General features: G+C 40.2%; 1 protein-coding gene across 1 annotated transcript in view; it reads left to right on the plus strand.

The window, feature by feature from the left end:
• LONP2 (lon peptidase 2, peroxisomal) overlaps positions 1-13,978 on the plus strand; it is a 175,447-nt gene that overhangs the window by 38,168 nt on the left and 123,301 nt on the right. Inside the window, exon 6 of the mRNA XM_004704690.3 lies at positions 10,219-10,313. Within this exon, the coding sequence (XP_004704747.1) occupies positions 10,219-10,313 (95 nt within the window). The remainder of the gene's footprint in view (positions 1-10,218; positions 10,314-13,978) is intronic.

A 13,978-nucleotide genomic window follows, 5' to 3' on the forward strand; every position in this document is an offset into this window, starting at 1 on the left:
TTAGCCAGATTTGTAAGGTAGAATTGGGAACATGATAGTTAGCGGGGAGGAAGCATTAAAGAACTAGAGGAAAGTTGTATGTTTCATTGGTGCTATACTGCACCCTGACTGACTGGTCTCCTCTCCACGACCCTTCTGCAAGGGGATTTCCAGTTGCCTACAGATGGGCTTTGGGTCTCTACTCCACACTCCTTCGCATTCACAATTATATGATTTTTTGTTCTTTGATGCCTGCTACCTGATCCCACTGACACTTCACAATCACATAGGCTGGTGTGCTTCTTCCATGTGGGCTTTGTTGCTTCTGAGCTACATGGCCACTTGTTTACCTTCAAGCCTTTAAGATAAGACCCCAGACACTATATCTTTTGATAGCCGGGCACCATCAGCTTTCTTGACCACATTTGTTTATGCAGCTGCTTTGTCTTCAGCTATCATGTAGGGAAGGTGAGCGTCATGGAATGTCAGTTTAAAAGAACAAAGTGTTTTTGCATTGTGGAAATACTTTAGTAGAGACCCAATGTCCATCTGCTACCTTAATACTAAACCTATAAATATGTGCACATAGATCTATTTCCCCATCGTCATATATAAATATATATGTACATGCCTGTATTTAGACCTCTATAAATGCCCTTTATCTCCTAGTTCTTTCCTTTATTTCCTTTTACTTTCCTCTTGTTGCACTATCATGTTCAGCCTTCATTTGGGTTTCAGTAATTCCTCTCAGTTACGTTGCCCTTGATCAAGCCCCACCAGGTCTCGTACACCCAAACCCAGGTCTTGTCCCTGGGTTTGCTAACACCACTTCCTTTCCTCCCCCCCCTCCCCTCCCTCCCATGTCCTCCCGGAACCGTTGGTCTCCTTGTTTTCTCCTCCAGATTGTTTATCCCACCTATCATATATAAATAGACCTCCAGATATAATAATTGCACAAAAAACAAGACAGAGGAAAACAAGATAATAACAACAACAAAAAACCAATGACAAAAAAAGAGAAAAGCCTGTAAATAGTTCAAGGTCTGTTTGTTGACCTTTAGGAGTGTTTTCCAGTCAAGTCTGATGGCTTATTCTATTTGCTTTCACTATAATAAGGTCATCAGTAGGTCTTATATACTTAAAAAACAGAAAAGCATGTAATAAAAATTCAAGAGGGTTACTCTCAACGACAAAATACATGTGAGATAACACCAATATGAAGAGAGAGAGAAAAAAAAACACCAAAAATGTTGGAAACCAGATGAATGCCCAACATGCCTCAGAGGGGCATCAGCTGAATAGGCTTGAACTGTTGTCAGGTTTGTCATTTTGATCTCCTGTAGCCATCTCTCCAGTGCACTCTGTTTAGTATAACCAATTTCTCTCCGTCTCTCTATTATGGACAGAGGGAAATCACAGGAGGCTTATTTCCTATGTAGATCTCACAACTGTATCTTGGGCTTCTTGTCATCCATAGCCTTTAATCTCACAATTTAGACTGAGAATTTTATCAGTTTTATATTCTAAGAAAACTAGAATTTCACAATTTAGACTCTGTTATTATTCCTCCCTTTGGTATCAGATTATATGATTTATAATCCTTCTGTAACTGATGGTGTGCTTCTTCAATGCGGACTTAATTGACATCTCACTTAGATGGTTGCTTGTTAAGCAGTTAAGACCCCAACGCTATTTTATCTGGTAGCTGAGCACTATCTAATTTCTTCACCACACTTGACAACAGCATCCACATCTTCTGTGTTCCCCTGAGGGCTAGTATTGAGCAGGGCCACGATGGAAGAACTAATTATTCACAAATTGGAGCTAGTATTTAATGTGAACCCCAAACCCATTCCTGGATCTATGTTTTTTTTATCTACCTCTGGCTCCCTTTAGAGACTTTTTTGTTAATTTATGGTCAAAAGACTTATCAATGATCATTTCCCTGGGGCATAATGATCTTCTATTAATATTGTCATTGATTAACACAGGTACTAATTTTTTAAAACATTGTTGAAAGAGAGATATTGGGCCAATGTACGGTAACTACATATTGCAATACCTGAATTATTGACTTGTATAGAATAAATCCTTTCATGGCTGGGCAGTATTTACACAAACAAAAGGGGTTGGTTGTCCAGGAAAACTTAAAACAGTATTCACTGTGACTATCAATCACAGGTTTGCTGAAATAATGTATATCTTAAAACAGCATATAGGGCATTGTAGTAAGTCAATGATTGTCCACTTACTGACAGACTATTCAGTACTCTGGGTGTAGCTGTCTTTTGTTTCTTCAAACACCGTGGATTATCTGTCTCAAGTCTTTAGATCACAAATGTGTTTGAAGTGGAGTCCAGTTCCACATTGGGTCTCTCTGGTGCAGCCTTTGGAGTGTGTTCTGTGCCTTGAGTATGCAGGATTCGGTGTCCCCGTTTTCTCTGGCACTTGACCTGGGTCCCTAGGATGTGCCCAGACACTCAAGGCAATGTGGCTTATCCGGTGCATATTACCAGAGATACTTCCCCTTTAGGGTCCTTAAAAGTACTTTTAGTCATTTTTCCCCCGCTTGGAGGTTGGTCCTTCCCCTTTTTCTACCAACAGCCATGCACTTGTGTTCCCGAGACATGTGTGTTCGCTTTCCCCTCCCCTGACTTGACTTTCCCCACAGTATCCTTCATCCCTCTGATAGGGATGTCTACCTGTCTGGGGACCTCGTCATAATTTTGCATGGCAGGGCATTCAGTGGCCAGTATCCCCTCCCTCTCCCTCGACAGTTTGATCCCAGGTGACGTAAGGAGCCCTTCTCCAAAGTGGCCTTCAAGATACATACCTAGATACGATGGTGTATGTATGGGTCACTAGCACCAGTCAGGCCCTCTACTAGGCTGTCTGGCCAGCAGGCTAGATGCCCTGCAATCCTGAGCTTGTGGCCATCTTGTTGCTTGTTTCTACAGCAGTGGACTCCTATAGTATATGTCCTTTTGTGATTGGCTAACTTCACTCAGCATAATGTTTTCCAAATCCTCCGTGTCTTGAGGTGTTTCTTGCTGTTTTTTAGGGATAATTAGTATCACATTGTATGCATTTAAAAAAAAAAGTTTTTATCCAATCTTCTACTGATGAGAATTCAGGCTGTTTCCAACTTCTTTCTATTGTGAGTTATGCTGCAGTGAACATGGGAGAGCATACATCAGTTTGTGGTCTGTTTCTTATTTCTTTGGGGTATATAAAAATTTTTTTTAAAAAGTAAAATGATGGCCTGTAGATTGGGAAAAGTTATTTAGCAATGACATAACAAAGGACCAATTACTAAAATCTATGGCAAGCAGAGGACTGGAACAGACGATTCACAGAGGATGACACTCGAATGGCTAATAAAAACACATGAGTAAATGCTCTCACTTACTAGCCATATGAAAAATGCAAGTCAAAACAACCATGAGATACCATCTAACACCATAACCATAGCCCAATTTTTAAAAACTGGGAACAACAAATGCTGGAGATGGTGTGGAGAGATTGGAACTCTTATATATTGCTGGTGGGCTTGTAACTACGTAAGACCCCAGACGCTATATCTTTTGATAGCCGAGCACCATCAGCTTTCTTTTTTTTTTAAATCATTTTATTAGGGGCTCATACAACTCTTATCACAATCCATACATACATCAATTGTGTAAAGCACATTTGTACATTCATTGCCCTCATCGTTCTCAAAACATTTGCTCTCCACGTAAGCCCCTGGCATCAGCTACTCATTTTTTCCCTTCCCTTCCCGCTCCCCTCTCCCTCATGAACCCTTGATAGTTTATAAATTATTATTTTGTCATATCTTGCCCTGTCCGACGTCTCCCTTCACCCACTTTTCTGTTGTCCGTCCCCCAGAGAGGAGGTAACATGTAGATCCTTGTAATCAGTTCCCCCTTTCCAACCCACTCTCCCTCTACCCTCCCTGTATCACCACTCTCACCACTGGTCCTGTAGGGATCATCCGCCCTGGATTCCCTGTGTTTCCGGTTCCTGTCTGTACCAGTGACCATCCTCTGCTCTAGCCAGACTTGCATTTTACTCTTTTAATGAATTATTTTGATGTACACCAGTGTTTTATTTTCAATAGATCTCATTCATCTGTTTTGTCTTCCATTGTGTGTGCTTCCTTTATTATATCTGGTAGCCGGTGTATGCTCTGTACTAGGTCACTTAGATTTCCCTCAGTGTTCTCATTGATGATCCTGTTAGCTTTGAGTTTTACGTTTAGGTCTTTAATCCACCTTGAGTTTGTTTTTGTCCCTGGGTTGAGGTATGGGTCTTGTTTCATTCTTCTGTAGATGGAGATACAATTTTTCCAGCACCGTTTATTTAAGAGGACATCACCTTCCCATTTAATTCTTATTGGACCTTTGTACAAAATCAGTTGTCTGTATGTGGATATCTTTATTTCTGGGTTTTCTGTCTTGATCCATTGATATATGTATCTATCATTATACCAGTGTCATGCTATTTTGAGAACTGTGCCTGTGTATTTTGAGGCCAGGTAGTGCAAAACTGCCTACTTTGTTCTTCTGGGGGAGTTCTTTGCTTACTAGGCTTCTTCCCTGTCCATATGAAGTGGGTCATTCATTTTTCCATTTCTTTAAAGAATAATACTGGCATTTGGATCAGGAGTGCATGGGATTGGAAGATAGCTTTAGGTAGTGTTGACACAGGATATTCTTCCATTTGTGTGGGTCTCTTTGGTTTCTCGTAATAATGTTCTGTAGTTTTGTTTGCACAGGCCTTTTGTTTCTTTGGTTAGGTTTATTTCTAGCTACTTAAGCTTTTGTGTGGCTGTTGTGAGTGGTACTATTTTCTTGATGTCTTTTTCAGCATTCTCATCACTGGTATATAGAAATCCAATTGATTTCTACTTGTTAATCTTGTGTCCTGGTTCTCTACTAAACGCCTCAATTGTTTCCAACAATCCTATTGTGGACACCTTCGGATTCTATCTATATAAAATCATTATCGTCTATAAATAGCAAAAGTTTCACTTCTTCTTTGCGCAGTTGTTTTCCCTTGATTTCTTGCTGTTTTATTGTGTTGTGGGACTTCCATCCCATGGTAAGTCAGGGTCCCTTACTCAGTGGCAATGTCTTCATCTTTCCTCCGCCGAGTGTAATGTAGGTGTCGGCTTTACATATATGGCCTTCATTGTGCTGAGGATCCCCCTCGATTCCTGTCTTCTTAAGAGTGTTTTTTTAGGAATGCGTGCATCAGTTGATATGATCATATGATTCTTGTCTATGTGGTAGATTACATGAATTGTTTTCAAATATTTAACCTTTGCATCCCTGTTATGAATCCCACTTGGTCATGATTTGATATACGTTTTGATATTTTGTTGAATTCTATTGGCTAAGATTTTGTTGAGAATTTTAGCATCTATGTTCTTGAGGGATATTGCTCTGAAGTTTTCTATCTTTGTAGGTTCTTCACCTGTTTTTTGGTATCAGGGTTATGCTGTCTTTGTAGAATGAGTTTAGGAGTTTGCTGTGCTTTCTATAGTTTGTGTAGATTTGGTGTCAGCTGTTCTCTGAATATTTGTCAGAATTCTCCTGTGATGCCATCCAGTCCTCGGCTTTTTTTAGTTGGGAGTTTCTTGATGACTTTGTCTGTTTCTTTTGCTATTAGTCCAAGTTTAATTTGGGAAGAGTGTTTTTCTGGGTCCGGGTTGCTCATACTTTTTCAGCAAGCGAGCTACTTATAAAATGATCAAGTCAAAATGATCTACCAACTACAAAAATGCAAAACATATATTTATTTTTATTTATTTATTACATTTATTCATAAATTCATTTAGAATTCCTCATATGTACAATGTATGTTTATGTACCTTGCATAACCACATGAGTCCATATTGCACAAGACAACACAATTAACTATGTACACTTTTTGTCATTACCTGAGTTTACTCTGATGACTTGCACTGAATGGAATGAGCCAGGGATGCATAGTCCGGACAGTAGCTGCTGACAGCCAGCCTCAAGCATACTTCCAAATGATCATCAGTCATGGTGGAACAGTACTTGGACTTTTTTTTTTTAATCATTTTATTGGGACTCATACAACTCTTAACACAATCCACACATGCATCAATTGTGTAAAGCACACTTATACATTTGTTGCCCTCATCATTCTCAAAATTCGCTTTCTGCTTGGGTTCCTGGAATCAGCTCCTCATTTTCCTTTTTCCCCTCACCATCCCTTCCTGCTCCCCCCTCCCTCATGAACCCTTAATAATTTATAAATTATTATTTTAACTTATCTTATGCTGCCCAGCATCTCCCTTTACCCACCCTTCTGTTGCCCATCCCCCAGAGAGGAGGTTATATGTAGATCCTTGTGATCGATTCCCCCTTCTACCCCCACTCCCACCTGGTATCGCCACTCTCACCGCTGGTCCTGAGGGATTCATCTGTCCTAGATTCCCCGCGTTTCCAGTTCCCACCTGTACCGCTGTGCATCCTCTGGTCTAACCAGGTTTGCAAGGTAGAATTGGGTTCATGACAGTTGGGGGAGGAAGCGTTTAAGAACTAGAGGAAGGTTGTGAGCTTCATTATCGCTACACTGAACCCTGAGTGACTCATCTCCTCCCACTACTCCTCTGCAAGGGATGTCCAGTTGTCTACAGATGGGCATTGGGTCCCCATCACGTGCTCCCCTCATTCACAATGATATGATCCCCCCTCCCCCCTCCCACCTTGGGTGCTTGAAACCTGGTCCCCTCGGCTCTTCATGATCACATATGTTGCTATGCTGCCTCCATGTGGGCTTCGTTGTCCCTGGGCTAAATGGCTGCCTGTTTAATTTCAAGCCTTTAAGTCCCCAGACGCTATAGGTCTCGATAGCCAGGCACCATCAGCCTTCTTCACCACACTTACTTATGCACACATTTGTCTTCAGCGTTTATGTGGGGAAGGTGATCACACAATGATGGTTTTTGTTCTTTGGTTTCTGCTACCTGGCTCCTTCAACACCTCGTGTTCACACAGGCTTGTGTGCTTCTTCTCTGTGGGCTTTGCTACTTCCGAGCTAGATGGCAGCTTGTTTGCCTACAAGCCTTTAAGACCCCAGACGCTATATCTTTTGATAGCCGGGCACCATCAGCTTTCTTCACCACATTTGCTTATGCACACGTCTGTCTTCAGCGATCCTGTCGGGAAGGTGGGTATCAAGAAATGACCAATTAGCTGAGCAAGGTGCTCTTGTATTAAGGGAATGCGTACCGAGGAGGCCCAATGCCCATCTGCTAACCTACTACTAAACCTATAAATATATGCACATAGGTCTATTTCCCCCATAATCTTAAATATATTTACATATGTACATGTCTGTATTTAGGCTTCTGTGCATGCCCTTTGCCTCCTACTCCTTTCCTCTATTTCCTTACGCTTTCCTCCTGTCCCACTACCATGTCCAGCCTTCATTCTGGTTTCAGTAATTCCTCTCAGTTACCTTGCCCTTGGTCGCTCCCTACCAGTCCTCCCATCCCCCCCCCCTGCCACTGGTCTTGAACCACTCATTGTTCCCTTATCCTTGGGTTGGCCAACACCTCCTCCCTTCCCCTACTTCCCACACTCTCATGTCCCTCCAGGACCGTTGGTCCCTTTATTTTCTTCTCACATTGTTTGTCCAGCCTCTCTTATCTAGGTGGACCTGCAGATATATTAATATGAGCATAAAATTGGGGATGGCTTTGACAGCACCAAAGTGGCACATAAGAACATGGCGATGACGGCAGCAGCACCGACAAGCTAACAAATAAGCCACTGACATACAAAATTTAGAAGAAGAGAAAAAAAGAAAACAAATAGGCAGAAAAGGGGGGGGGGGTGGAGGCCTGTTAGTAGTTCAAGGTCTGTTTGTTGACCTTTAGGAGGGTTTTCCAGACGAGTCTGATGGGGTGCCACGTCCTGTCCCCAAAGTCCATCCTTTGTACTCCCTCGGGACCTCCTTGCTCTGCTTCCCCCGCTGCTCCATTGCACGCCCTCGGTGCCAATGATCTTTATGTGGGGAAAAGCTGACTCACATAAATAAGTAGAGCTGAGTAATGCAGTCAAGGAGGTAGCACATTTTCTCATGTTTGGGTACTTTCCCTCTGCGAGTAAGTTCCAGAACTGTTCATGTGCTCTGGACTTCAGCTGAATGTCTGGTTGTAATGTCAAAATCTCCCATTTTGGATGAAAGTGATAGTCTTTTGCCTTCTTACTTGGTCCAGCTCCTCCACTCATTTTAATACCCTTTCTTATGTCTAAGAGAAACTAAAAATTGGCGATGATTTAGCTTGTCAGTTTGCTGCAGTTAGCACAGTTGTTTGCAGGATGCGTTTGACACCTAAGGTTGCATCTGATTGGCCGTGCTGTATATCAGTTAAGTGATGGGATTGATGATAGGCTTATGCCTATTTTTTTAATGTCATGCTATCTATCCACACTACATTTGCGATTTACTAGTAGATTGACGTATTAAGCACCCCTGTTCTAGGTAATTTAAATTTTCATCCACTGATAATTAAAGAATTCCTAATAGTGTAGTGGGTCAAGTGCTGAACTGCTATCTGAAAAGTTGACAGTTCAAACCCCCCAATTGTTTCATGAGAGATAGATGTGGCTAATTGCTCCCATAAAGAATTATGGTCTCAGAAGCCCTAAGAAATAGTTCCAGTCCCCCCGCAGAGGGGCCACAGGGAAGGGATGAGTCAACCACGATGCAGTAAAGCATCGATGAACACTTGAGGTTTCCTCACCCACCCCACACTACCATGACCCCAGCTGCTTCTTAATTGAGACTAGACCTGAACATGTACACAGATATAGCTAAAAGAGCTCACAACACACAGAATCCAGAACAGGAGTGAGAATAGCGATACCAGAAGGGGAGGGAGAAGAGCGTGAATAGAAGGAAGAAAGGGGGAACCGATCGTAATGATGGACACATAACCATACACCCCTCTCCAGGGGGAAGAACAGCAGGAAACATGGGGGAAGGGAGACAGCAGTTAGTGTGAGATATGAAAATAATAATTTATAATCTATCAAGGATATAAGAGTGGGAGGGAGGGAAGGGGGAAAAACCGCTGATACCAATAGAAAGTAAATGTCTAGAAAAGAATGAAGACAACATATGTACAAATTCACCTGATGCAAGCAATGTATGATTTGTAACAAAAGTTGTAAGAGTCCCCAATAAAATGATCTTTTAATTAAAAAAAGAAAGTAAATGTCTAGAAAAGATTGATGGCAACATATGTACAAATATGCCTGATATAATTCATATATGGATTGTTGTAAGAGTTAAAAGAGCCCCCAATAAATGATCTTTTAGTTAAAAAGCAACAACGAAAAAGAAATAGTTCCATTTTTCCTTTAGAGTTACTGCGAGTCAGATTCTACTCATTAGGACTGGATTTCATTTGGGTTTTGGTTAATTGATGATTAAATCCAAGGAAGAAGATCTAATAATTTTATATACCTGTGTTTTTTAACATCAGTTAAAAAGTGTTTATTCAGTACCAGTCATAACCTGTACCTATAATTTCCTTTATCATGAATTATAGTGTCCTTAATTGAATGCTTAATAACTAAAATATTTCAATTTCTGAAGCTTACAATTAAGGACATTAGTAAATGTAGTTAAGAAGAATTGTCTATCAACAGTTATAAATGTAGAACATCAGTCACGTCTGGAGCATTCTGTTAAACACTTGATATGTTTCAAAAATTGCATTTTGTATTAGTCACCTAGTGTTAGCACACTTTTATGAATTGACCTATTTGAGTCCAAAAACATAATTAATTTTTGTCGTGTTATATGTGGGTAGGTTCTTACATTTTATTTATTTATTTTAGTTCGTTGGGTTTTTTTTGATTCTTGCATTTTATTGTGAGGCTTAATTCAGTGAATACATGTGACTTGAGATTCCTGTGATCTCAGTATCATATTTCAAAGATAGTATAAGATAAAATGTTTTTTCTCTCTACTTTGCAATTTTGTTTGTTTTAAATAAATATATTACAAAGCAAACATAATTTTTTTATTGTTTTTTAGTTTTTTTGTTTATATTTTCATATTTAGTTAATCAAATGTATATGCTACATCTGGCCAAGAAAAGGAAATGCACATGAGTTTTCTGTTACTGTGGAAGTCTATGTTGTTGAACATGTATGCTATACATCCCCTCCGCCCCCTCCCCCCCAGACTCAAAAAGATGCCTCAATCCATGCCAGAATATGCTCTGACTAGAAATTATTTGGAACTTATGGTGGAACTTCCTTGGAACAAAAGTACAACTGGTGAGTCAACAAAATAATACCTTTTTTCTCCCACAGTGTAATTGTCACGCAGGAAGCTCATACAGATTCTTATTTCCGATACTCTCCATTGATTGTTTCACTCTTATGTTAGTTCTTGATATTGTAAATTAATTAAGTTTGCATCAGGTAGGTCTTGGGATCAAACAGAACAATAGGGCGCTGCACGTTTTACCTTATTTTGGAGAAAATAGTATATTTCCTCCACATTAAGAAGTGGAACATACTGGGTGCTGATATTGAAAATTCTAATTGTTTTGTCTCAGAGAGGGTCCGGAATGAAGCTTATTTGTGTTGATTTAACTGTCCTGGGGGTAAGGTTAAGGTTAAAAATAAACCAAGAAACCTATTGCTGTCCTTTTTTTTATTTTTTGGCACAGGATCATTTAACTTTTATGAATGGGTATATATAGGTCTTAATGTAAAATTTAGCCTAATCTCCTTCCTTAAGTTTTGTTGTTTTTTTGGCACTCTTAGAGTTCATCCTGTTAAACCCTTGTTTGGGGAAACAGTCTCACGTATTTCTATTTAGGCTAGCCTTTCTTCATAAATTCTTTGTAAATTTGCATTCACCACATTCCCTAGATTTGTTTTGTCTTTCTTTTTGAATGTTTATAAATTAAAAAAGGATAATTCACATGTTACTTTGTCTTAAAACCTGAGTATTCATGATTTTCGTTAGGTAATGTCAGGTTATACTGGTGAACTGTAGAAGGAATATTGGCAATTCTCAGTTTTATGGCAGTATTATTAGTGTACAATGAATTGCAAATATGTAAAGGGTAACTGATTACTTTTGACGCATCCATATCATGACTAAGATAATGAATGTGCCATCATCGTGAAGCTTCGTCATGTTCCTTTGTGACTCCTCCCTACCTTCCTCTTTGGTCTCCAGTTCCCAGGCACACTATTAGTTCGTATTTTGTAAAATGTTATATACATGGGATCATTTAATACATATTTTTTTAAACCTGCAGTTTCTTCCACGCAACATGATTGCTTTGAGTTAATCCAAGTTACTACATATATCAGTAATGTGCCCCTTTGTTTTAGTGAAGTATTATTTTGTTGTGTGAATAGACCATTTATTTACCTTTTGCTCGATTTTTGGGTTGTTAACAGGTTTGGGTTTTTTTTAATCACTTTATTGGGGGCTCATACAATTCTTATCACAATCCATACATACATCCATTGTGTCGAGCACATTAGTATATTTGTTGCCATCATCATTCTCAAAACATTTGCCTTCTACTTGAGCCCTTAATATCGGCTCCTCATTTTCCCCCTCCTTCCCCACTCCTCCCCCCTCCTTCATGAACCCTTCATAATTCATACATTATTATTATTTTGTCATATGTTATACTTACTGTCCAATGTCTCCCCTCACCCACTTCTCTGTTGTCCATCCCCCAGGGAGGAGGTTATACGTAGATTCTTGTCATCGGTTTCCCCTTTCCACCCCACATTCCCTCCACCCTCCAGGCATCGCCACTCTCACCGCTGGTCCTGAAGGGGTCATCCGTCCTGAATTCCCTGTGTTTCCAGTTGCTATCTGTACCAATGTACATCCTCTGGTCTAGCCAGATTTGTAAGATAGAATTTGGATCATGATGGGGGGGGCGGGGGGGTTGAACATTTAAGAACTAGAGGAAAGTTATATGTTTCATCGTTGCTACCCTGCATCCTGACTGCCTCAACTCCTCCCCACAACCCTTCAGTAAGGGGGTGTCCAGTTGCCTACCAATGGGCTTTGAGTCTCCACTCTGCACTCACCCTCATTTACAATGATAGGATTTTTTTGTTCCTTGATGCTTGATACCTGATCCCTTTGACACCTCGTGGTCACACAGGCTGGTGTGCTTCTTCCCTGTGAGCTTTGTTGCTTCTGAGCTAGATGGCCGCTTATTATCTTCAAGCCTTTAAGACCCCAGATGCTCTATCTTTTGATAGCCGGGTACCATCAGCTTTCTTCACCACATTTGCTTATGTACACGTTTGTCTTCAGTGATCATATCAGGAAGGTAGGCACCTACTGATATGATTTTTTGTTCTTTGATGTCTGATACCTGGTCCCTTCTACACCTCGTGGTTACACAGGCTGGAGTGCTTCTTTCATGTGGGCTTTGATGCTTCTGAGCTAGATGCCTGCTTGTTTATCTGTTACAAGGATTTTTTTGGCTATTGCAGATAAAGCTTCTCTAAACTATACAGGTAAATTTATTTCTTAATTCATTTCATGTATATTTTCCATGACAAAATAATTGCCTCCAGTTTTCCATCTTTAGAGGAGTAGACAACTTCATCTTTCTTCCACAGAGCAGCTGGTGAGTTTGAACTGCTTTCAGTTTTTAACCAGTTTTTAACCAGTAGCACTGTAAGGTTTCTTAAGTGGGTAATCCCTCGGTTCTTGGTATTTGCATGATGAAAGAATTTACCCCGAAGCTCGTTTTGTAATCCAAGTGGGTTTTTACTTCAAGTTTTCCAGTCTCAAAGGGGTTCACAAATGGGTCCAAACAACTACATTGAAAAGAACACCCATGCGCGCGCGGGGATCTTGGAGGGTGATCTAGGTACCAGAAGCCCCAAAACCCTAGAGGCTGAGAACATGTGGGCCAAGAGGCTGTGGGCCCCGAGGAGGCCCGAAGCTGGCACTAATAAACTTGTATATAGATTCTTTTTTGTTGTCACTGTTTTAAGTCTTATAAGATGCCTCTTATAAGTGGTTCAACACTTTTCTTCTTTCTGTGGGCAGAGATAGACCAATAGTTGCATCTTATATGGTTGCTTACAAGATTTGCTACCCACCAAAGTAAGATATTGAACATAATCCTTGTGGACTATGTTACTCCAGTTGATCCATGTGCCTCCAAGACTACGGTCCTGAGCCTGAGCCCAGCAACCTATTCACTTAAAGTGTTTGGTTATATCTAAGAAACTTTCATACATGATCCTCTGTATGTACAACCATAGAACCATTAAGATGTTTACTTGTTTTATTGACTATGCAAAGGCATTCAACTGTGTGGATCACAACAGGCATTAATAACATTGAGAAGAATGGGAATACCAGAATACTTAATTGCACTCATGTGTAACCTATATGTAAACTAAAAGGCAGAAGTGGATACTGAATAGTTTTAAATAGAAAATGTATGTGTCAAGGTTGTATCCTCTGAGCAGATAATCTGAGCAGCTGGGCTACAGAAGAAGAATGCAGCATCAGGTTTAGAAAGTTTACTAATAATGATAGACACAATTTGGCTTGCTGAAAACCAGAACTTGAAGCGCTTACTAGACTATAGCCTTCAATATGGTTTTCAACTTAATGTACAGAAAACTCAAATCCGTACAACTGGACCAATAGACAACATCATGATAAACCAAGAAAAGATTAAAGTCAAGGATTTCATTTTACTTGGGTTCACAATTAGTGCTCATGGAAACAGCAATCAAAAACCAAACAGTATTGCATTGGGCAAATTTGCTGCACATAACCTCTATAAAGTGTTGAAGAGCAAGGATGTCATTTTGAGGACTGAGGTATGCCTGACCCAAGCCATGGTACCTTTAATCACCTTGCGTGCACATGCTAGCTAGACAGTGAATAAGGAAGACCTCAGAAGAATTGTTGCCATTGAATTATG

The sequence above is a fragment of the Echinops telfairi genome, unplaced genomic scaffold (assembly GCF_000313985.2).
Source record: "Echinops telfairi isolate 266 unplaced genomic scaffold, ASM31398v2 ScPeMD7_2291;HRSCAF=2852, whole genome shotgun sequence".
In the NCBI taxonomy this organism is placed as follows: Eukaryota; Metazoa; Chordata; class Mammalia; order Afrosoricida; family Tenrecidae; genus Echinops; species Echinops telfairi.